Raw genomic sequence first — 25,793 nt, 5'->3', positions numbered from 1 at the left:
GCCCCGCAACATGAGCCCGTCTGGAGACACCGCCCAGACCCCGGTGAGGTCAGCACGCTGACTGAGCGCTGACGAAACAAATGGCGCTGGTCTTACAATAAGGCAAGGCAAAAGGACGTCCAGCCATTCAAGAGCTAGTTCAAAAAAATCAGTAAAATAGATTTTTGGAAAATCAAAAATACCATCCATACTTTGAATAACGTTATCGTGCATTCTACTGATATATAAACCTCTAAAAAAAATTTCAGGTGGCACAAACTCAATTTGTAATGACAGAAGAGATAAAAACCATTTTGATTTAATTTTAATACCATACAGTGAAGTTAATTTTCTGTTCTGATTATTCTAAACAAAAAGGCTAACGAGGGACAGGCATCCACCACACCGGGTTCCTCAATAAGCACTGCCCAAGGCACCCAAAGGACTGACGCATTGTCAGGGTTTGAACCCTCCAGACAATATTTTATTGGTTTTATGTCTCCTTTTTCCATTTGCACTTCTATTTGTAAAACCAGTTTCCTTTTTTGGTACAACTCTCAACTACACAGAAAGAGACTTATGTGTGTTACCTTAGAAGCTGTAACTGCTTTATCCTTCTTTCACAAAGACACTAAATTGAGAAAGGATTTAATTAGACACTTCCCCTAAAATAAAAAAGGGAGAATGACCAACCTAGGCATTATCTGAAAATGGGATAAACTTTTTTCCTTTTATTCAAAAGTGACTACACATTGTCAGTATATTCTTTTTAAGTAATGATATGAAAAGAAAACGCTCACCTATAATTTAAAATGTTTGAAATCTGCTCTTGGTAAAGTCAACAGAATCAACAATCAAATCTAAATACTTCAAAGCCTTTGTGTGGCCATAAATGGCCACATCACAGAGCCCTGGACACAGCCCACAACAGCAGTCTCTGGTACCCGCCACCACCCGTTACCTCAGTCAATGCAAAGTTACAGCATTTACTTCTGGATCAGCTCACATTCAATTTGTAAAATCCTGTCTTTTTTACAATAAAAATACAAACTGATCCCAAACATTAAAGTACATCTGTGCATTAAATCCCTGCACATCTTGAATAAAGTAGAAAAAAGTCAGACATGTTCTAGTGCTCAATGTAAACATCCTGAACTAGTAATTATTTATTAATGTTCCTTAAAGGTACTTAGGAGTGTATGTCACACAGTCAAAGTTAACTTTAGTAAATAGCACCATGACCAAAAAAAACCCATAAAAATGATCCTATTACCCTTCATTTCTTCACTTCATAATATACGAAGCTACCACTGTTCGCCATGCTTCCAAAGTCACCAGGCCATTCTTATTTTTTCAGATGAACCCAAAGTCCTCTCCTATACACAAGTGTATAACCATTTTGAATAAAATGAATAATTAGCAATTGGTTGGCCAGCCCAGTCAATGACCAGTTACATCAATCCCAAAGGTAAGAACGGTCTACTGATGAAGCCTACATGGTCAAAGCATCACTTGAGCAAAAGAATTTACGTATGAATGTAGTCCACATTTATTTATGGATTTTTTTGGTACCTTTTTGCAGACGATGGTAAACATGGAGTTATAACCCTGAGAATAGATAAAAAACAGAAGCTTAAGAAGAATTTAAATAAATTAATGGATATGACATCTACCACCATTTTTTAAAATTAGGGAAGTAAAGAGCATTCTATTCTTTTTTTCAAGCCAACAGTCAAGGTGATTATCCTGAATCAGTCTGTCCACTGACACGCGCTTTGGGGAGAAGCGCAGCACATTCTGAAGTGGTGAGCGTGCTCTAACCCCCCAAGGAGGGCACGTGCCCACTGTCTCAGCAGGTGATGTCCGAAGCACCCGCCCCTCACATCAGAGTAGAACAAGGACGCACCTCCCTTACCATGGCAACGGAAGAGATAACTAACACGTAAGAACACTTAAGAACATTCTCTAACACTGATATCAGAGTCTGATGCTTTTCCGTATCTGCCACCTTAAGGATACACAGGAGAAAAGGGGTGATTTGTCTGAAACCAAACACAGTGAGGGCCAATAAATAAAGGTGGAGTACTGCAACGTACCCCTGAGCTGAAAATGTGTAAACCATCTGCACAAGTCCACCCTCAGGCACGAATGAGCTAGCAAGGAATGGCCCCAACGCTGTGTGGAGTCGCAGAACCTATCATCAAGTAAAAATATTTGGCTCGAAAATAAGTATACTATGGTACTTGATGTGATGAAGTTTCATTCTAAATGGATTCCAAAATTACTTTCCCACTGAACGTGACAGGCGCTTACATTTAGGTTAGAGGTCACTAGTAAAAATACACTTAGTTGCCCCAGCAAAGGATGCAAGGGATTGCACATGGCAGCAGTAGCTAAACAAAGACATGAGAGGAACACGCAACTACTTTCCTAAGTAGATGAGACTGCAATTGCACTCTTAACAAAACTCAACAATTTCCACAGAAATAGGGGGAAACTACATATAATTTAAATACTCTTATAGCCCTGTCCACTCTAGTAAAGAACACACGTTTCCTATATCTAAGGCACACAAACTCCTCTATTTCACAGAGTAAGACTATGGAAGACCAAGATTTGGTTGAATCTCTTACATGGAAACCAGATCATCTTGGAAAGACAAATCGTATTTTGTTAGTGCACAATTCAAAAGAAAATGCTAGGACTAAGGTCTGGCCTTAAAGATTTAAAACATAAAGTCAAAACATTAAAAAAAATATTTTACCAGCACTTTATAAATTCAAGTTTATAAAATAAAAGTGATGTTATTTTCCTTGAAAATAGAGAGAAAGAAGAGCCAACAGCATTTGGAAAGAAAACGACTGAATCTGGGAGAACGCACTGGGCCGTGGGGCCGGGGAGGGGAGCCCTGGCGGCCACGCCTCCCGGGACGCGCTGTCCTGCGCACACGACGTCCTCGAAGAATCTGTAAACATAGGTCCTGTGAAACTGTCACCTACAACAGGACAGGAGCAGACAGCCACCGAGCAAGGAATTCAGAAAGGAACCGCACGACATGCGCTCGTGAGAGTAATGCTCGTCGGTGCTGGGAACCGGGGTGTCTAGTGTTTAACAAACTCCGAACTCGCGGCGTGTAGTCAAATACTGTCAAAGCAGATCTGCCCCCAAAATGAAGCATATTTTGGCACCTGTGCTGGACGCTGCTACAAAGGCAAGCACGTGCAAATAAAAATAACAGTCATGATTTAGTCACATTCATAACTTTTCATAGAAAAATATAAATATATTCCCTGAATTGTAGGACAAAAAATAATTTCAACCACCAGCTTTCACCATCAAGCCCAGTCCATTTCCTCTTCAAATGAACTGGTTTTCCCTCAAGGTCATAAGGTGCAATCATCAAAATCTATTGCGTTTTCTAAGCCCCTGTCGTCGTCCCCATCGTGGTACCTCACGGTCCTCCGCCCCTGGTTTCTGGTTCTGATCCTGGACCGCCGCAGGGCCCGGCGGGGCTTGGCGCAGTCCGAGTCCTCCCAGTCGTCATCGTCGGCGTCCAGCCGGGGACGTTTGCTCTGCCGCTGCTGTCTCACGCTCCTGGGCGCGTTAGGCGGGCCAGGTTTCCCTCTGCTGACTGCTTTTGCTTTTCCTTTCGTTTTCCTCTTTTTGGGTTTTGTGTCCTCAGGACAGTCCACGTCGGATTCAGTGTCAGACCCCAGATCTGAGTCGGACCGTGGCCCAGTGTCATGGCCACACTCTGCACCCCCCGCCGTCTCGGAGCTCCTTGCGCTGCCAGGCCCCGGGGGAAGTCTCTTCCTCCCCGGCTCTGAGCCCGCTACCTCCTCAAGCACCCCCGTCTTGCTGAAGGGCACCTTCCCGTAGGTCCTGAGTCTCCTGCCGTTCCACCTGCGCAGCCCGTAGTTCAGCTCCTCCTCAAAGTCATTCTCTGCAGTAGCTTTTTGTGCCAAAGTTGATTCAGAAGGTTTTCTACCCATCTCTGCCCCTGGAATATGGCTTTTTGAAGCTTCCTCTGAAGACCCCGCCAGGGAACTCTTTGTTTTAGAAGGTGCAATGTTTGCTTTGTGGCGATGCATATCCCCATTTCCGTGTTCTGGATCCACTGCGCCTCCAGAGTCGGAGCCCGCATCGCCGGCCTCCTCAGCACCTCCGGTGCTGCTTCCTGGGGCGGCTCCAGGTGGCTCCCCGGCGCGGGCCTGTTGCCCACCGGGCCCTGCACCCTGTCCATCTCCCTCGGAATCACTCCCCATCTTCTTAGTTGTGACACATGCAGAAGGGGGGGGCTTCTTCCTCCCATTTCTGCTCCTAGTATAGACACTGTATACACTGACGCCCTCCACATCACCCAGGAGCTTGGCCTCGCTGGCAGTGGGAGCTACCCGCCTTCGGGGTGTCCTTGAGGGGCAGCTCTGGGCCTTATTCTTAACCACCTGGGAATTGCTGTCGGAGCCACTGGAGCAGACCCTCTTCCTGGAGACTTTCCTGTTTTGTCCAGGGTCTTGCGATGCAGAATCTAAAAACAAAAAGCATTGCTTTAGTCTTTCCTTTCTCCCCCTCCGCCCACCTCTCAGTCTTTAATAAAGAATAACTAAGTCTAAAGGAGTGACATGACAACATTTTAAGCAGCTTAAATGCAGAACTGGTAATAACTAGGGAGGAGAGGCAATGAGAGTCTGGAGCCAGGATCTCCGCCTCAGCACACTCACAAGGGAACCCCACCGTTTGCACCTAGCAAGAGACTAGAAGGCAGAGTATCTTATTTTCAACAAGACAGACTAAGTTCTTTCCCGCTGCACAAACATATGATCACTCGCTCTCACCCTTCCTGAAACTGAACTCCACAAGTTCCAATTACACCATCTACTTTGAATCTTAGCTTTAGCTGCCTGTGCCTTTGAATACTTTTCATGACTCCCCATTCCCCAGCAGTACAATCTTAATTCAGCAGATGATTTCACCTCTCTGTGTGTCCGTGTTATCATCAGGAAACTGCACAACAGTAATAGTAACTCCCCTGAGAGACTGAACTGCTCTCACGGGAAGCACTCAAAACAGCGACTGGAGACAGAAACCACTTGGCCCCCCACGCGGCTGCCACTGCAAGGATCACATATACCACGTGCCTTTCGGCCAATCTTACCTACCCTTCTTCCTCTTCTCAAACTGCTACGACCACAGCTTAGAAATGAGCTTGCCTCTGCTCTTCACAGACCCACAGCCAATGCAACTGCCCTTCACCCATGCGAGAAGTGAAATCTTTAACAGAAGTAAGGCCACGCCTGCCCGGTGGAGGAACCAAGCCATGCCCCAACAGCTACACATGCACACAGGAGTGGAGGGAGGCCCACAAAAGGCTAGTGGAGGATGCACTGGTTGGAGAAAAAAGTTGGCAAAGAGAAGTTTTGTGGGATGGGGAGCGGGAGGGGGACGCCACACAGAAAGGAGACTCAATCAACACCGAGGCTCAACGTACTCAACTACCTTTCGTAAATCGACTCTGTTTTCTTTTAGTTTTGTCATCAGAATCCAAATCCGTCTCAAATACGTGATCTGAGAGACGCTGGGACGCAGCCGGAGGCCCACGCTGCCCACGCCCTGCGCTGTGGCTCGCTCCCGCTGCCTGGTGCCCGTCACCGCCTCCGTCCCGCTCCTCAGATTCCAAGCCCTCCGAATCACTGAAAATGGTTGCTTTTTTAAGGAAAGCCGCACTCTTGCGACCCGTATTCTGTTTCCTTCTGGCACATTTTCCTGGTTCAGAATCTGCCTCCTCTTCCTCAGAAACACTTTCTGCCTTGAGTCTCTGCCCAGAGGTCGACGGGCCAGCAGCAGCGTCATGTCCACTGTCTGAACCATGACCGAGGGAGTCCTCCTCAGAAGACTCTATTTTGAGAAATTTGGTTTTAGAAGCGGCTGGGGCCTGGGACCTGTAGCCATTAGTGTGCCAGTTTTTCCGGGCCACCCGCAAATCACTTTCTGACTCAGAATCCCCGTTTTCAGATCCATCGGCCGTATGCTGGGCAGGACGGGACTTGGAACCTGGGGTTTGTCGACTCTGATCTTTGGGCTCCTCATCTTCAATTTCTGACTTTAAGCTCTGGTCATCCTCCGAATTGTGTAACAGCTTCTTCCTAGCGACAGCAGAAGCATTGCGGTGCGGCACCCTTCGGCCGGAGCAGGCGCTGGCAGAGCTGGAGTTCTCCTCGGCGTCGCTCATGAGCTTGATCTTGTTGGCAGCCACCGCCGCACACCTGCGCAGCACCTTCCGGCTGCCCCCAGCTCTGGCCATCAGGCCCTCGCCAGCCTCCCCCGAATTGTTATCAGAATCACTTAGATAGACCCTCTTCCGCGTGGCTTTTCGGCCACATCCATTTTCCAAAGAAACTGGACCTAGAAATAGAAATAACAGTAAGATTAGGAAGGTCTTCTTCTTTCAACTTCTAATAACTTTATTATTTTAACTCTCATGTACCTTACTTTTCAATGTGAAAATCAATCTTCTTTCTTAATTTAGAAAGCCAGAAGGCTACTGCGTCGTGTGTAGACGCATCAAATAAATCAATGCACCATTCCAAGAGCAGCTCCTACACAGTCTGATGTATACTGCTCCCCAGCACCCCGAGCCTTCTCACCAGTTTTCCTCTGGGCGGCTCTGGTTCTGGGTACCCGGAGGCTGCTGCTCCTGGCTGGGCCCCCACGCAAGAAAGCGTCACGAGCTCTTGAGCTTGCTCTGCTTTCCTCAGAGCTATTTGAAGCTGAAGATGACGACGAAGTGCCCAAGGTGTCTTCCATTTCACTTTCTAAGAAAAGCAGAACAGCGACAGTTGTGTATGTATTTTCTATTTTTACACACTAAGCAATTATTTTATAACAAAAGACTAAAAGCAGATTCTTAAAATACTGAGAGTACATTTAAATTGCTCCAAAGAAGAGCTGATTAAATGTTGGTATTCAAATGGTACATACTCAGCATTATAAATCAGATTTATTCTTTCATCTCTGGAAGCAATGTAATAATCATGATTTGAATTTAGAAAAAATTTTATATATTTTATAAACTTCCATTTAAAAATTTGGGGCCTCCCCGGTGGCGCAGCGGTTGAGCGCAGGGTTACGAAGCTGCCCACGGCCTCTGCGGCGCCGGTTCGACCCCGGCTGCTCCCCGGCCACCGGAGGAGGGTCCCACATGGCGCGCAGACCTCTCCTGCTGCCCGCTGCTCCCCTCAGCAGTGTACTTCGGTCCTTCTGCCTGCTCTGCTCCCCGCTCTGGCTCTGGTGAATTCTCTCACCCTCCCACGCTTCTGACTATACCCAGTGCATGTATAAACAAACAAACAAACAAACAAATAAATAAAACATGCCTCCATAAAAAAAAAAATTAGAAAAAAAAAAACATTAAAAATTTAATGAGCCCCACTACCCACTTCCTCCTGCTACATGACACAGGTTATTTTCAACAGAAAAACCACAATCATTTCAAGCCCAACACTCAGTAGACGTACTGCTGGGTCTCTCTCCAGTAACCCTGCCTCACAGCACAGCTATGCGGACAAGCTTTCAGCTCAAGAAAGGTCCTTTTCACATTTTCCACCAAAACGAAGGTAGCAAACGTGAGATAAATAATGTAAATACTCCAGGTCACTCCCCCACTTCCCATCAACATGTGCGTGCCCGGTGCAAGCAGAGCCATGTCCTCAGTTTCTTCATCCAAACTCATTTCTTCACATTCCAGTCACAGAATGAAAATTGAGTGGGAACAAACATTGTTGGAAGACAAATGTTTGCTCTATAACACAACCCACTCTATCAGAGAAAGGAGGGCTGTGTCAGAAGGACTGGCCGCCAGAGTGCCCGTCTCCCCAAAGCACAGTGCTGCCTGCAGGCTGCCCTGTTCACTGTTTGGCACATGGACCGTTTGCCAGAGTCCTCCCTTCCTGCCTCTCGCCATCAAACTGGTCCGTCTTCTTGAAGCAGAAACCATCCTTTGAGCACGACTCAACACGGGTTCAGGCTATTAATCCAGATCCTTCTATGAAGCTGGCCATTCTGTAAGACACGGCTGCGCTCTCCCTGTCTGCTATCACTCTAAATCACAGCAGTACTCACAGCATCACCACAAGGGACAAGACTGCCACAACCTCAGGTGCACAAGGCTGACAAAGGACCACACCAGCTCGTTACAAGCACCACCAGGAGACACAGACATTTACTCTGCCATGAGCTTAAAATTTACACAAAGACCATGCCTTTTTTTTTTTTTTTTAAATTTAAACAGGGCCTCCCTAGTGGTGCAGGGGTTAAAGATAACAGTCTAGCAAGCTATCGCCCGCCACTGCAGCACGAATTTGATCCCAGGCTGGCCAGGGAGCAACCCACATGGCGCAGCAGACCTCTCCTGTTTCCCTGCTGTTCCCCTCAGCAGTGTATTTCAATAGATTCATCTGCTCTGCTCCCTACTCTCTGATGAATCCTCTCACTCCCCCGCATCTCTGGTCTACACCCCAGTTCTTGTATGCATAAATAAATAAATCCTAAAAAAAATAAAATAAAATTTAAGCAAACACAGAAACATGAAATTTTACAAAATGTAACATCTATATAGTTTAGAAAGTTCAAATTTGCATAAACTTGCTGCACCATTTGCAAAGTACAGTACTTTATATCACTGTAGAATATCATTTGTTATTGCTGTCTCTTCTGTTGAATCCTAATACTTCCTTGAATGTCAAGGCCATGTCCTCTCTCTACACACACAGTTACTTATGTCAGGTAATGTTGCACCACTTCTCACCAGATAACGTGGAACCATTTGTCAGTGGGACGGGCCTGTTTCCCCTCCTCCTCTCTGATGATCCTACTGAATCCGAAGAGTCAGAAGTAACCCCTGAAGACGCGCTTGCACTCGACCTGTGGCTTGCAGAATCAGCTGCCCGGCTGGAGGTAGACTGGGTAGGAGAGCTGATCAACTCCGGAATTACTTTTGTCTGAGATTTTAACCGCCTCTGCTTGTTATTTCTGGTTGAAGATATGAGCAAAGGAAACAATATTTAATAAACCATAAAGGTAACTGCTACACTAAGTTAAAATGCACCATTTTTAATGTATTATTTCTTAATATTCTGAGAAAAACTTTATGACCGAGACATTAAAACATTCGTTACTGACATCTTATTCTGCTATGGATTACTGTTAATACTCTCTTACTCTAAATTTGAAATGATTTTATTCTGAACTGGACTATGAGCAAATGACCAAGTAACAGAGAAAAATCGTAATGAAAACCTTTGGTTCTTTGTATTTAATGCTAAGGGGAGTCAACATTTTTGTAATACAGAAATTCATTCACATTATGAATTTGGGTCTCAACATGAAGTGATTTCCCCACTAATCTCCTCTTAGATGGTGCTAATGACCACAGAATTAGAGAAGAAATCAACAAAACCCAAACAGAAATAACAGAGCCAAGAGAGAGATCAGAAGCTATTTTTTTCTAAGACAAAACTGGTTACATCTAAGAGCTGATTCAACAACTTTGGCCTTGAGCCATGAATTATGGAGGAGGAACAGAAAAATAAGACAAAATAATCTCAGGCTTTAAATTATAGCTGTGGGTAACATTCATTGTGAGATAATCCTATTTTCCTTTAAACCAAAAAGATAAAGGAATTTCTAAAGAATAGGGCTCATGTAAGGCATGAGCTCAGAGAAAATCACAATTTTTTAAAGCAGTGGTTAAGCCTGTTATGTCAGAATTTCAATTTCTATTAAGATCCTGGAGGCCTCCCTGGTGGTGTGAGGGTTAAGACGCAACCTACGAAGCTATCCACAGCCACTGCTACACAAATTCCATCCCCCGGCCAGGGAGATACCCACATGGCACAGCATACCTCTCCTGACTCGCCTGCTGCTCCCCTCAGCAGTGGATTTCAGTCAGTCTGCCTGTTCTGCTCCCCGCTCTGTCTCTGGTGAATCCTCTCACCCTATCACCTCTGGCCTGGGCCCCAGTTCTTGTATGCATAAATAAATAAATCTTTAAAAAAAAAAAAAGATCAACTGGAAGGCAGACCAGGTGAATAATATACCTCAAGAGTGAAAATGTTCCTTTTTTACATATGTCCTTCTGAACTATTAAGATTTTTCCTTGGTTCAAAGAAAAAAGATTTTTCTTTAATAATTACACAAAAAATATTATACAATAATAGACAAACCCAAACTGATTGTGTCATTTTATAAAATGACTGGCCCACACATTTCAGAAGTGTCAATCAAGAAAACAACGACTCAAAGTAAAATTCTACATTTAAACAGACATAACAATGAAATGCTATGTCTGAATGGGGGAGGGAAGTGTGCCCTAACCACATTTATTGTGTCTACTGAAAAATAAATGCAGTAGTGTATATATACTTGTGGATAAAAGAGCATGATGTTGTCAACTAGTAATAAACTGAATTTATTAAAAAAAAAAATCACAAATGGGGACACTGAGCCTGGGGAACAGCCCCCAGAGAGACTGGGAAGTTGTCCCAATTTTGGGGTTCTCAGTGAGAATCACAGTTATTTCAAAGATTTTTGGAGATACAAAATTTGGGCAAGGGTCTGGTTACTGTATGCACTGAGGAAAACAAAGAAAGTTGCTAAAATATACTTATGTACCCTATTATTGAGCCTTATCCTCTAAGACATGGGGGTTAGGCCATATACTTGAAGCTTCTCTTTCTTTGAGGAGACTGGTGTGCCTAAAGGCAGAAATCTTCGCAGCACTAGGCCTGTCTCCTGGCCTTACATCCCTATGTTGGGCTAGGGGTGTACCCTCTTAATTGTTCATAATGTCAAAAATATTTTGATTTAAAAGAAAAACATGGAATGAAAAACAGAAAAACAAATGTGATATAATGGGTGAATATGGGTCAACAGTATGCAGAAGTTCTTTGACTTATTCATGTTTTCTAATTCTAAGATTATTTCACAATGAGAAATCTTAAAAAGTGATGGGGAAGGGGGGCTTAACTATTGTGTTTCTTGTACTTGAATTGCAGGTCTAAGCACAGCTCAAGAGGACTAAGCCAGTCACCTACACGGTATGCTTTTCTGTTTCAATGTGGCTCTCATACTCTATAAAGTCTGGGCTGTGGGGGCTTCAGCAAATCCTCACCCTAAGAGCAAATAAAACCAGCAAAATAGTCCAAAACCATCTCAGAACCCTAGACAGTCATTACAGGCACATAAGCAGTGTTTCTGGTAGAAAAACTGAATCAAAGTACAAACAGTGGAGTCCTTAGCATTTTAATTTGGGGCTGCACCCAAGCACAATGCATCCCAATCTGTAGCAGTGTGGCCTTGATGGCAGATGGGCAGGAAGAGGGAGCTGGCCTTTCTAACCCGCCACCCACACCTCCGTCAGGCCAACAGCAGGGCTGCAGAAGGCCGGGACGCAGTCACGGTGAGCAGGACCCAGGCAGGAACTCAAAGGACAGACCTAGGGAAGAAGGTGGTCACCCACAGAGTCTCTGAAAAGCTCCAACATCTTCCTAGGCTTGTCAAGGTTCTACACATCCTTTAAGGAAGACAGGACAGTTACTACTCACCCCCACTGAGCTTGAGACTCATGTGTCTGGCACAAGTGAAGCTCGCCCCACCTTGCAGAAAGGGGAAGCCTTACTGAAGTGTCTAGGTGGGAACCTGTGACCACTGAGCGATGCTGAACCAGGGAATACAAATCGAAAAAACACTTTTTCTCAGAATCATGGGAGACTTCAGTGGCTAGACACTGTGGGGAAGACAGACTGCAGGGCTGGCCTAAGCAACCCATGAAACAAAACTAGCAACCCCCACTGCAGGGGAGTGGGGGGGGCAGAATCCAGAGTTGCTACAAAACATAAACAGTAAACAGCAACAACAAAACCTGGGAGAGAGGATCCATGAGAAGAAACAGGGACCACCAGGAAAGGCAATTACCCGGGAAGATACTGTCACTGTATGGGCAATCCTGTATTCTTTTCTTAACTGATTTCAAAGAAAATTGTATGAAATACAGAGATGTCACCCATAAGGCAACAGCAGAAAGAAGGTAAACTAGAACAAAAAATTTCAATGTATGGGAATCAAATAGAGTTGATGTGAAGCAGACTGTTTTGAATCGAGATGCAGTGTAAGTCCCATCAAAGCCTGTGGAGGGCACAGCACAGGGTTCAGATGTCCTTACAGCCCCCTCATAGCAGCGAGGCTCGTTCTCCCCAGCCCTCAACAGCCACCCAGAGTAACTACTTTAATCTCTGCATTAAAGAATTTCTGGACTCGTTTCCCTGCTCTGGGATCTATTAGCTCCTAAACAGTCTGGAACAGTCTAACAAGTGCAAGAAGTTTCTGTGAGGGTCAAATGAAATAATAAAATGGATAGGGCCTCCCCGGTGGCGCAGCAATTGAGCGCCGCGCTGTGAAGCTGTCTGCAGCCTCTGCAGCACCGGTTCGCTTCCCCGCCGGCCAGGGAGAACCGCACATAGCTTGGCAGACCTCCCCTGCCTCGCCCGCTGCTCCCCTCAGCAGTTTCTTCGGTCTGTCTGTCTGTTCTGCTCCCCGCTCTGGTGAATTTTCTCACCCTCCCGCGCTTCTCACCTGTACCCCAGTTCTTGTATAAAATAAATCTTTTTTTAAAAAAATAAAATAAAATAAAATGGATAGAGCTTAATATTAATGAAGCACATTACAAGTTAAACGAAATAAAAGCATCCTATAAGAGTTGATTACGTGGGCCTCCCCTGCTGGCGCAGCGGCTGAGCGCAGGGCTGCGAAGCTGCCTGCAGCCTCTGCAGCACCGGTTCGATCCCCGGCCACCAGCGAGGGTCCCACATGGCGTGACAGGCCTCTCCTGCCGTGCCCATTGCTCCCCTCAGCAGTGTATTTCTTTAGTCTGCCTGTTCTATTCCCCGCTCTGGCTCTAGTGAATTCTCTCACCCTCCCGTGCTTTTGACTGTACCCAGTGCTAGTATAAATAAATAAATGAATCTTTAAAAAAAAGAAAAAAAAAAGGGAGTTGATTACGTGAGGTCAACAATACTTTAATCCTTGGAGATTTTAAATTTTGATGCTCATTAAACACCCATGAATTTATATAGTTACATCAATACTTCAGCTCTATGTTCACAGATACTTGCCAGACTAAGCTTTTCTTAGTGTCGTCTCTGAAATGATTAAGAACAACTAGCTTCAAAAAAAAAAAAAAATCAGAGGCATCACGACTTGAAAATTAAACAGCTTCACACACTAAAGCCCACAGTAACCCATTACCTGCTCGTGTTAGCCTGGCTGGCACGGGTACACTTCTGCCGTCTCTTGAACCTCTGGCTTCTTCGAAGTTTTTCACTAAATTTTTGACCAATTTTAAAATCAGAGGAGATTTTCTTCATTTTTTCTTCAAATAAGGCAGACAATCTCAAGGTCATACTATAAATCTGCAAGGACATGAAAACAAAAACTAGAACTACAAATATCTTTAAAAAGATTTTTACCAAAAAAAAAAAAACTAGTCATGGAGGCAATGTGCAAGGCACCACAACCCATCAGGTAACAGCCGAGACTTGTCTGACCTTCCCACCCCTTCCCTGCAGCGATGTCTGCAAAAGGGAGAAAAATATATGCCTCTCATATGTAAAGTAAGTAAAGCAGATCCTTGACCAGGTTGGGGGGAGTCACAGAAGAGGTGCTGACAACCCCTACACAATCCACATAACCTGCGACTGCCCCCAAACCTAACTAATGACCTGCTGCTGAGAGAAAGTTTTACAGCTAACAGCCGGTCACCATTCAGTTTATAGACTATAGATATGACGTACTATAGTCTCACAATAAAGCTAGAAAAAAGAAAATGTTGTTAAGGAAATCATAAGGAAGAGAAAACACATTTACAGTAGTGCACTGTTATCAATACTGTAAGTTTAACTTGTTTATAAGGAAATCCATGTATATAAATTGGACCCACAGAGTTCAAACCTGTGTTGGTTCAGGGCAACTATAGTAGCTAATTAAGCAACTCCCCGTAACTTAGGGCTTAGGTATCTATGTTAGAGCTCATACTTGGTTTTCCCCACTTCCCACCTATAGGTATGACAACCCCCTCCACCAAATGGCCCCTTCACTCAAGTCACAGAGGAAGCTGGTTTTTGTTTTTTTAAAGATTTTTATTTATTTATGCATACAAGAACTGGGGTGCACGCCAAAGGTGCAGGGAGTGACAGGACTCACCAGAGACAGTGGGGAGCAGAACAGGCAGATCTACTAAAATATACTGCGGAGGGGAGCAACAGGTGAGACAGGAGAGGTCTGCTGCGCCATGTGGGTCAGCTCCCTGGCTAGGGATTTAACTCATGCTGCAGTGGCTGTGGACAGCTTCACAGTGCTGAGACTTAACCCCTTGAGCCACCAGGGAGGCCCCCAGAAGCTGGTTGGTTTGAACACTGCTGTTCAGGCAGAAAAGCAGGGTCCCCTTGGGAGGGCCACCAGCACTTCCACCCTGTCTCTACTTGTGTTCTTACTGCCTTTGATACCACTCAGATGCAAAAGGGTAGCCTGAATACAGAAGAAAATATGCCCCACGACTATTACATAAAGAGTTATAGGAATCCCAGAAGGTGAGTAGAAAGACAAAGGAACCTATAAACTATTCAAGGAGATAGCTGAGAACTTCCCAAGCATGGAGGAGATGAAAATAGACAAACAGGAAGCTAGAAGACCAAATTACCACAATGAAAGGAAAACTTCACCAAGACACATAATAGTAAAGTTTCTAAGAGTCCAAGACAAGGAAAAAATAATGAAGCTGACAAGGGAGGAAGAAACAGGTAACCTATGAAGGAAAATCAATCAGGCTGACATCAGACTTCTCTGAAAAAAAACTACAGTCAAGAAGAGAATGGAGTGACATATTTACCAAACTCCAAGTCAACAAATGCCAACCAAAACTACTTTACCCAGTAAAGCTCTCCTTCCTCTATGAAGGATAAATAAGGACAACCTCAGACAAACAGAATCTCCAGAAACTGATTACTACTAAACCCCCACTCCAAAAATTATTACAATAAGCCCTAAAGCTAAACCCAACAGAGGAATAGACAGGGAGAACAGAATAAGCTAAGGAATAGAATAACAAAAACACAAACAAAATGGCAAAAATTATAGGAGTCAATGTACCAATATTAACCCTAAATGTAAATGGACTAAACTCATCAATAAAAAGAGACGGAGTAGCAGGCTGGATTGAAAAAAACAAAATCCAACTTTCTGCTGTCTCTAGGAAACACAATAAACTCTAAAAGATAAACATAGACTGAAAGTAAAAGGTTGGAAAACAATCCTACAAGCAAATGGACCAAAAAAGAAGGCAGGAACAGCTATACTAGTATCAGATGAAATACACTTCAAACTAAAAAAGGTAAAAGTAGACATAGATGGTCCCTACATTATGATTAAGGGAACAATACATCAGGAAGATATAACACTCCTCAAAGTATACTCACCAAAGGAAGAAGCACCAAAATATATCAGACAATTAATTATTACCAGCTCTGAAAGCAGACATTAGAGAAAACACATATGTAGTAGGAGACTTCAACACCCCACTCTCACCAATGGACAGATCAACGAGACAAAAAATAAACAAGGACACAAGAGCCCTAAAATAAGGACCTAGACCTCATGGGCTTCACATATATCTATAGGACACTGCACCCAAAAAAATCTGAGTACACATTTTTCTCAAGTGAGCACAGATGATTCAAGGAGGCAATTTGGATGTTGAATGTAATCAAAGAGCTCTCAAATTGAGACCGGAATTAAGAATGCAGGGGGAGGTCCTCCCCTGTTGGCGCAGGTGGTTGAGCGCTGCGCTGTGAAGTTGTCCACAGCCTCTGCAGCGCTGGTTCAATCCCGGCAGGCGGGCGAGGGCCCCACATGGCGCGGCAGACCTCTCCTGTCGTGCCCACTGCTCCCCTCAGCAGTATATTTCATCAGTCTGCCTGTTCTGTTTCCCGCTCTGTCTCTGGTGAATCCTCTCACCCTCCCAGGGTGGGGTACAAGAACTGGGCCTGTACCCTAGTTCTTGTATAAATAAATAAATAAATCTTTAAAAAAAAAAAAAAGAAAAGAATGCAGGAGTAGCCTGATAAGCAGAGACAGTGAAATTAAGGCAAAATGGCTAATTAGTAGTAACAGTCGCTAAAGACAGAGAAAGTGCTATGAAATCAAGCAAGCACTCTGCTTTGAAATCTTCTCAAAATACTGCTTTTGTTTTTATTGCTCAAGACAGTGACTTCCAGGATCTATGCTCTCAGTGAACCTTCACTGACAGCACATATACTTTTCTGTATTGTGCTTCAACAGTTCTGAAAAGTCACCCAACACACAACACTTCAACAAAATTTAGGAATGTACTCTCTACTTGTGTTCCTGATTGGTGCATGTACTTCTCTCCAGATCCAAAACTTAGTATGCCATCAGTAGGCCTAGCCCACATCAAATTTCCCTTTCCTTTCAGTCTCTAGCACATAAGCCTCCAATCCATGTTTCAAGATTCCCGTATGTATGAAAACAGATTTTTCTCATGCTGTGTACCAAATTCAGATTATTTGCTCATTTTTTTACAATTGGGTTGGTGCCCTCATTCACACCAATCCTTGTTTATTTACAAAACTTTAGGAAAGAGAGACATCAAAGACTGTAAGGTTAGAGCAGATATTTGGTCAGTGGCATCAGCTCTATTCTTAGCAAGTCTTACTCACTTGTATTAAATACTCCAACCTGAAACCAGTGGATGGAAAAGTTGTTATCTATATACATCACGCATACTATCTTAAAATATAAACCACCTTTAAAATTACCTTTGATCTTTTGTTTGGTGTGTATGCCTTCGCGTTGCTGAATATCAAGCGAATGTCTTTGCAGAACTCCAGAGGGCTATCATAATTTCCTGCTTCTAAGGTCTCCCTGACTGTTCCAAAATCCATCGGGGTATCTATGATATCTCGGTAGTCCTGAGTTTTAAAAACAGTAATTAGTTCAAAGAGTCTTCCTGCTTTTAGACAGGTAATAGCATCAGAACTGAAAAATACTCAAATTTAAGACAAAAGGTTAGGCCCTCCAAGGACCAGACAGACAAGAAATATACCAAAACGCTACACTTGGCAGCAGAATATGAAACTGTTTCCTTCTTAATACTCTTCTGTAATTTCCGAGCTTCCTACAGTAAATTTCTGTTTTATAATCAGATTTTTTTTTTAAAGGTCATTTCCATTTTCCGATCGAAGAGTGAAGACAATCTCAGCCAATCTATAGTTTCTGGGGCTGGGCCTGGTCACGTAACAGCCATGTGGAATCTGCCTGGTATTATGATACTTGTTAACAGTCTTAATTCTTTAATAAGCTACAAGGGTGTCTATAAAAACAGTGTAAACCACTCTTCTGCTGCTAACTCAATGGAAAGAGAGAAGGTGAACAGGAAGTCCAAATCTTACTCTTTAAAGTTTAATTTAAATACCTCTACCACAATCTCCTTTCCACAAAATGAGAAGCCCCAAACCTTCAAACAACAGAAACTTACCGGATATTCAACCAAATCAACAGGTTGTCTAAATGGTTCAGAATCTTCACACTGAAAAATTAAGTTCACTAGTTCCTTACACTGTTTCTTCCAGTTGTTTTCAACATAGCTGGTAGCTTTGATGTTCCTTGTACTCCAATCATGGATCTAAAAGCACATTCACAATATTAACAGGTTTTCAGTAATGCAAAATGACACACTATGTACTATGGCCAAAATCCAACTGTTATCTTCTGTAGTGTATCTTAAGACTGTGGCTACTGTAAAAAAATTTTTTTACTGTAATTTGTATCTACTTGGAAAAAATCCACTTTCCTGCAAAAATACAAAAACATCCCATTTATTACTGGAAAAACATCCTATTTCATTCCACCATTTCTTTCCTAAGTTGAGAAATGCAGTAAAACACTACACGATGTGACAGGCAGAATAATGACTCCCCATGTGTCCACATATCCTCATCCCAGAACTGTCACTGTCACAAGGCAACAGGGACTCTGCAAAGGCAACTCAAGGTACTGATCCTGCAACGGGGGACTGCATGGGCCCACCAATGCCATCACAAGGGCCTACGTGAGAGGAGGTGGGAGGGCCTGACACTAAGACCAGAAACACCGGGCTGCTGACCTGGAGATGGAAGAAGGGGCTGGGAGCCTCCTTGGGTGGGAAAGGCAAAGGGCCACATGCCCTTCAGTTTCCACAAAGGAGCACAGCCCTGCTGGCCCTGAGACTTTGGCCCTGAGGCCCGGGTAGCATTTCCGGTCCAACAGCAAGAGGAGTGATTGGGAGGATGGGGTCAACGAGAAAAGGAAATATGAAAATAAGTTTTGGATATTGGGTATTTAGTTTAAACATAGTGTCAGTATTCCAGTCACCACATTTAGAATGTGCGACAGAGGACACAACAAACACTAAATAGATGTTGAACACTTGGCCGTCTCTTTATGTTTATATATATATAAACATATATATATATATATATAAATAAAAATAACAATGATAACGTAATTCAAATCAAACTTTCAAAGTTATTTGGAGCAAGCATATCATGAAAACTAATGCTATAAAAAGCTTAAATATAAGCAGCATTTGAATGAAATTTAAAAGTTTACATTTTTCAGTATTTCAGACAACCTTTTTTTTTTTAAAGATTTTATTTATTTATACAAGAACTGGGGTACAGGCCAGATGGGCAGGAGGGTGAGAAGATTCACCAGAGACAGAGCGGGGAGCAGAACAGGGAGACTGATGAAAAACACAGCTGAGGGGAGCAGCGGGCGACACAGAAGAGGTCTGCCACGCCATGTGGGTATCTCCCCGGCCTGCCAGGATCGAACCAGCACTGCAGAGGCTGTGGACAGCTTCACAGCGCTGCACTCAAATGCTTGCGCCATCAGGGAGGCCCCAACAACCTTTACTTTTAATTCATATATAACATCAAAACTTCAAGAGGTGCTGATGACACATACCCACTATCCAAAACTTATTTTCATATTTCCTCTTCCTTAACCCCATCCTCCCAATAAATTCTCATTTTAATAAAAAGAATTAGGCACCAAATCCTACTAACATTCCCCTTAACTAGTCTCAACTTCTTTTCTTCCTCTCCGCTCTAATCCAGCACCTTAACTAGGCCCGGTCCTCCCATTATTCCTAGATTCCTACAATGAACACTAACCATACCTCTTTAATACTTGACCTTTTTATCCCTTGAAACCTATTTATCTTCTTTGTGCAATTGATTCTCTATTTCACTTATAAATGAAACCACTAGTTGTCACTATCACCATCCATTGTCCACCCAGCCCCAGTAAGGGTGGGGACTCACTAGCCAGTTCACATTCCTTACTTTCCTACATTTTCAATTGTGGAATATTCCCTACTTTTTAAATATTTTCTTCTTATTCTATCTCATTCTGAAAGCACAATTCTTAAAATCACAATTCTTCCACTAAGCCTTACCTAAATATCCATCATTCAGTGATTTCTCCCATTTCTCTAATAAACTATTTCTCTATCAATATAATTTTCAAAGACAATACCCAAAAGTATGGGTTGATTTTAAAAGGAAGAATAAACTGAAGTCAGTTAGGGAAATTAACTTACTCTCCTTCTTCCAGAAGATGTTTTAGGAAGATCACTATCATCCTAGAAATAAAAATCACAGCACCATAAGTGTTAAGATTCTCACTGAAAATAAATTATCTTAAAACATTTAGTCTTAAAAAAGTTATAGCTCACTAACAAAATCTCAAGAGACAGACTATCAGATGACCTCAGTGGCAACCATTTTAGTAGCCCTTTATAGTCCCTAATAACATGCACTAACTCCAACAAAGAGCTATAAAATGCTTCTCTGTGCATATCCTAAATATCCTAGATATTCAGCACATGTAAAAGCAACTTTTAAAATTGTTTCTGCTGAATTCGATTTATAATTTGCTACACAGCATTCATTGCAAATACTGAAGACATTAAACACCTGGGAATTGTTTATCAAGAATACAAGAATCACAATCAGATGACAAAATTCATAAAATCCCCAAAACACATGTCTTCTACTCTCTGTATTTCAAGCTCTACATAGCACCTCATTCCATATGCCACTCAGTAGCACCTTTTTATTCCAATATAAACTAGCATGAAAAGCAGCAAACTACAACAAACATTTGTGCAGAAATTGACACTATCTTCAAAAGCCGGCCTTCCCACAATTGCAGAGGAGAGCCTGACACCATGTGAAGTGCAAGTACACACCCCACTGGGACCGCCTTCGGGCACACCTCACCACCAGCTTAAGGAAAGACTTCAGGGTGCCTTGAACACAGTAAAACTAATTTTTAATTAAATTAACTCCAACAATCAGATAGTGTTTTAAGCAAAAATATTTCCAAGGTATTTCTTATAATACTCCTCATTCTAGCTGAAATTTGGAAACATATTGTACATTTAATTTATCCACTTAGACTTTTTCTTAAATTTATTGTCAGTTTCTAGCTAAAACAAAATATTCACTGATTATCTAAATAATTTAAAAATGTATTTTTGTCAAGTGCCTTGTTTTCCTATTTCACTGGAATACACCAAGAATTGATGTAGGTGACCAACATTTTCTATTTCAACTCTATTTTTAAGTTAACATTGAAAATTGACAAAAATCATTATAAAATTGACAAACTTCATACCAAGTCCTCGGCATTTTGCTCATCATTTTCAGAAGTATTAGAAAGTTCTGAGATATTTGTACATTCTTGATTCCTAAAAAACAATTTTTCACTTTTTTAACAGCATACAGATGTGTAATCAACTAATACAAAAATTTCAACCTACGTGTTAAGTACAACCCCCCCCCCCCCCCCACACACACACAAATTTTGTACACATTCCTACTCCAAGCAGATCCTCAAACTCCGTGAGGACAACTAATCATCTTAAAATTCTGAAAGTTGGGCCTCCCCGGTGGCACAGCGGTTGAGCGCTGGGTTGCAAAGCTGCCCACAGCCTCTGCAGCGCCGGTTCGATCCCCAGCTGCTACCCGGCCACTGGAGGAGGGTCCCACATGGCACGCAGACCTCTCCTGCCACCCGCTGCTCCCCTCAGCAGTGTACTTCGGTCCTTCTGCCTGTTCTGCTCCCCGCTCTGACTCAGGCAAATTCTCTCACCCACCTGCGCTTCTGACTGTACCCAGTGCTTGTATAAATAAAATAAATCTTAAAAAAAAAAAAATAAAGATGCTTGTTTAAAAAAAAAAAGAAAGAATTCTGAAAGTTTTCCAGGGTGGAGAATATGCAGAGGGAAGCTGGTGATCCAGTAACGTGGGCCCACCTGGATGCTGGCATGAGTTCTTCCAAGTCATGACAAGTAATAGCCACGAAGTCAGACAGGAATAAGATTGATTTGAGATAAAAGAAATAAAAATGAAAGCCCACTGTATCTTAACCTCACTGCCTCATGCAGAAGAATTAAGAAGTCTAAGTGGTGCCAGCCTGGCCTGCACAAAGGGGATGATGACAGGCGCTTTCCGAAGCAGAAACCAGCCAAATTCCCCACACACAGGACAGACCCAGCCCAGGACCGGAGACAGACATTTCTCTCTATTAGAGGTGGAAAATGACAAATTACCAAATTATCTTCCTTAATATGTGATTCCTTAATATGTAATTCCTTAATAAATGATTCCAGTCATTTTTCTAGCTATGGGGAAAAGGCATAAAGTACCATACAGTAAAACTCATTCACTTGAAAGGAAAGTGGCTGGGTCGACTGTCCAAAGGCACGAAGATGCTCACTGCAGAGGTCAGGTTAGACCCTGGGTCCCAACTTCCAGGTCCATTTCTTTTTTCCTTTTTTCCTTTTTTTTTTTTTATTTTTATATTCCCCATACAATTGCAACCCCCTTATTTTGACCCCAATCCCTCCTTCCCCACCTCCCCCCCATAGTGTGTCTCTGGTTCATAATTGTTTGTTGATTTTGATTTTTCTTTTTCTTTTAAGATTTATTTATTTATTTATACAAGCACTGGGTACAGTCAGAAGCACGGGAGGGTGAGAGAATTCACCAGACCCAGGGCGGGGAACAGAACAGGCAGACTGACAAAATACACTGCTGAGGGGGGCAGTGGGCATAGCAGGAGAGGTCTGTCACGTCATGTGGGACCCTCGCCCGTGGGGGCAGGGGATCGAACCGGCACTGCAGAGACTGGGGGCAGCTTCGCAGCCCAGCGCTCAACGGCTGCGCCACCAGGGGAGGCCCTTCCAGGTCCGTTCCTATCCCACCATTCCAAACTGATGTCCCAAAGCAGGAAACGTAGGGGCTAGTCAGACTTGCACAAACACTCTCCTGGGTACACTCCAAGAGTTAACAAGACTCAATCTAACTATGAGAAAACACTGGGGAGAAAACACCCCCAGGCCCAAATTAGATACATGCTACAAAGTAAGTATTCAACATTCAAGGAAAATGCTGAAGCCATGAAAGAACCTGGGGCTGAAGGAGACTAAGGAAACAAAGAGGCAATCCAGAGAGGACGGGGCTGCAAGCTGAGCCCATCCAAGGACACCCAGGAATTATCTGAGGAAATGCAGGAGGTTCCACACTGCAGCAACAGGAAGGCACCAAGGATGATTTCCTGGCATCTCCCAAGTGATGCCGTGCCTCCACAAAAGTGCTGACAGGGGAGGCCGGGTGAAGGGCAGATGCCGGGCAACTCTCAGCGATAAAAAAAATCTCCAACTTTTCAAAAGCAGAAGAGATGTATAGTTCAATTTCTCACGAATGATGGCACAGCAGACTTTTCCTTTCCCACGCTGCGCCCCTCAGCAGTGTGTTTCAGTAGATCTGCCTTTTCTGCTCCCCACGCTGTCTCTGGTGAATCCTCTCACCCCCACACCTCTGTCCTATACCCCAGTTCTTCTACGCAAAAACAATCCTCACATGTGAAATTATCATTTGCTACACAGCACCCAGAGCAGACAAATGTAAAGACGCTGACAGTTCTGCCTCCAGAGTAAAACACTAGAATTGCATCATTTGGAGAATAAACACCAAAGACTGAAGCTGCACAAGTGCAGCACACAGCCCTTTCTGCACAGTGCCTACAACACGCAGCCACTTACCTGATGAATCTTAACAGCTGGTCAGTTATCTTCTTAGCAGATCTTGCAATTACACTCTGAGGCTCATTGAACGTCCTGGCATTGTGTTCGATGTATCTGACTTCCCAAACTAATGCAGACAGCCGCCTTCAAAAACAAAAGTAGGAAACTTAGGACTCAAAAAGCAGAAAAACAGAAAGCAAGTTAAAAAATTCACCATCTGTAAGTCAACTCAGTCTATCAGTTAAGTCATGAGCAAAATGTGACAATGAATAAAGCTCTATGCTGCCAGCCCGCCCACAGCCCGGGGAGTACACTGGAGCAGACTGTGCAAAATCTGAACGGACCAATGAATTACAGCAGAGCAACCCTCCCTCCTCAAGCTGCCTAGCCATAATGTGAAGCCACTGAGACTCAATGAAACAATGTGTTAAGACTGTCACTGCTCAGAGCGCCAGCCGCCCTGAAAACTGGCAAAGTGCCTTTCTGATTAATCACACACTCTATTGGACTAAGCGGTAAAGAAGCCACATTTTGGAATGTCATCTATTGCTTTAAAAAAAATTGCTGGGCCTCCCCAGTGGCACAGCAGGTTGAGCGCAGTGCTGTGAAGCTGTCCACAGCCTCTGCAGCGCAGGTTCGACTCCTGGCTGACCAGGGAGATGCCCACATGGTATGGCAGACCTCTTCTGTCGTGCCCGCTGCTCCCCGCAGTAGTGTCTTCGGTCAGTCTGCCTGTTCTGCTCCCCGCTCTGTCTCTGGTGAATCCTCTCACCCTCCCACACCTCTGGCCTGGACCCCAGTTCTTGTATGCATAAATGAATCTTTTAAAAAAAAACACACTAATAATTGAGGAATGATATACAATATTTTTTTACCTTATCAGGGATTTATAGTGCCTATCCACAGGCATCAACAGTGTCTTACACATAAGACCAAGAAATCACTATCATAAAAGAAGATGAAACCAAAAATAATGTTACTCAGTCCCTACTCCACTACGGTCCCCACCAACCACCGCTCTCTCTTCATTGTAGCTGCAATAACCAGATTATCTTTCCAAACTATTTTTAAAGCATGTGTCTCCTAACCTGTAGAAGCGATTAACGAGTCTCATTCGGATGGTAAACAGGTCGGTCGGGTACGCCACCACAGTGCAGTACTTTGGGTAGGTACAGAGATCAACAGGACCTGCAAAAGCTGCTGCTATATCTGCAAGGGCAGACAGGAGAGTTTTTATCAGTAAATTCATTACCTCGAGGTGATGCTTCTCCACAAATCATTCATAAAACAAGAACCATGTTTATCATTGCAGGCCTGCAGGCCTTCACCAAAGACCATCAAAAGAAGTTGCAGAGAAGGACACAACCACAAATATGCTTCAATTTAAAAAATGTTTGTGGGGGAAAAAAACTTGAAAATGAAACTTCTCACCCTATAAAAACTTACCAAGATTCAAAAGCTGATCTATACCACTAATAATTCGTTCACATTCTTCATCTCTCGATTTCTGCCCCCATTCACCATCTTCCGGCTTGTAGAGCAGTTTCTCTAGCTCATCTGAAGTAACAGAAATACTAGCTCCCAATTCTTCAGGAGGATCAACTATGAATTTTATCAAAAAAGAACAAGATGACAAAAATCAAACCACAAATGTGCGCTGACTGAGAAATGCTAGTTGGCTACTGGGAGGCAGTGAGCAGCAAGCTGGAATCTTAGGGTAAGAACTGATGAGCCAGGGCCTCCCCGGTGGCGCAGCGGTTGAGCGCTGGGTTGCGAAGCTGCCCGCGGCCTCTGCGGCGCCGGTTCGATCCCTGGCTGCTCCCCGGCCACTGGAGGAGGGTCCCACATGGCGCGCAGACCTCTCCTGCCGCCCGCTGCTCCCCTCAGCAGTGTGCTTCAGTCCTTCTGCCTGCTCTGCTCCCCGCTCTGGCTCTGGTGAATTCTCTCACCCTCCCGCGCTTCTGACTGTGCCCAGTGCATGTACAAACAAACAAATAAATGAATAAAAATACATGCCTCTTAAAAAAAAAAAAAAGAACTGATGAGCCAGACACATGTAATTCTGCTCATTTCTTCAATAAGGTTCAAAGTTACCATAATAATGTGAAAGTAAGTCTCAAAGAACACTAATGTGCTCTATATGCATTAGATTACAAAATCAGAAACCTGAAAGGTAAAATACTTCCATTTTTTAACAATTACTCACCATTATCAGGAATTGGTTCCATGTCCCATGGGCTAAGTTTCTCAATTTCAGTATTGTCCCATCTGTTAAAAAAAAAAATCTGATTAGCTTTCAGAAAGACAAAATGTGCTAACTACTAGGTTTCCACTTCAAGAGCATACAAAAAGATAACCTTACTGTTGCAATGAAAGTTTAAATACTAAATTTAGAAAGATGTGGTTTAAGATGTACAAAAATGTATGGTGGGTGCCAAGACAAAACCAGAAATCCTGTGTGGCCTGCACCCAGGGTACAAGAGGAGGAAGTCAAAGCCATTGTGAAGGCCTCGGATGCCACACTTCAGAGCGTGGACTTCATTCCACAGCCAATGGGAAAGACTGTGGATTTTGAACAGGGAAGTAATGTAACAGGTGCCCTGCACAATGCTGC

The 25,793-nt window shown here is 43.5% G+C and overlaps 1 protein-coding gene across 3 annotated transcripts in view; it reads right to left on the bottom strand.

The window, feature by feature from the left end:
• Positions 1-25,793, bottom strand: part of BRWD1 (bromodomain and WD repeat domain containing 1) — an 86,349-nt gene continuing 60,556 nt past the window's right edge. For all 3 annotated transcript variants that reach the window (XM_037524936.2, XM_054700269.1, XM_037524937.2), the window contains 13 exons: positions 25,386-25,447; positions 24,626-24,781; positions 24,268-24,388; positions 23,198-23,323; positions 20,767-20,839; positions 19,688-19,729; positions 17,582-17,728; positions 16,863-17,015; positions 13,279-13,442; positions 8,783-9,006; positions 6,624-6,791; positions 5,476-6,381; positions 1-4,507 (listed from right to left, as the gene is read on the bottom strand). In XM_037524936.2, coding sequence (XP_037380833.1) covers positions 3,363-4,507; positions 5,476-6,381; positions 6,624-6,791; positions 8,783-9,006; positions 13,279-13,442; positions 16,863-17,015; positions 17,582-17,728; positions 19,688-19,729; positions 20,767-20,839; positions 23,198-23,323; positions 24,268-24,388; positions 24,626-24,781; positions 25,386-25,447 — 3,487 coding nt within the window. In that variant the 3' untranslated portion in view covers positions 1-3,362. The remainder of the gene's footprint in view (positions 4,508-5,475; positions 6,382-6,623; positions 6,792-8,782; positions 9,007-13,278; positions 13,443-16,862; positions 17,016-17,581; positions 17,729-19,687; positions 19,730-20,766; positions 20,840-23,197; positions 23,324-24,267; positions 24,389-24,625; positions 24,782-25,385; positions 25,448-25,793) is intronic.

This window comes from Talpa occidentalis, unplaced genomic scaffold (assembly GCF_014898055.3).
Source record: "Talpa occidentalis isolate TD23 unplaced genomic scaffold, MPIMG_talOcc4v2.1 talOcc4.4, whole genome shotgun sequence".
NCBI lineage: Eukaryota > Metazoa > Chordata > Mammalia > Eulipotyphla > Talpidae > Talpa > Talpa occidentalis.
Note: the sequence above shows the minus strand (reverse complement) of the source record. Positions and strands in the feature narration are given on the sequence as shown.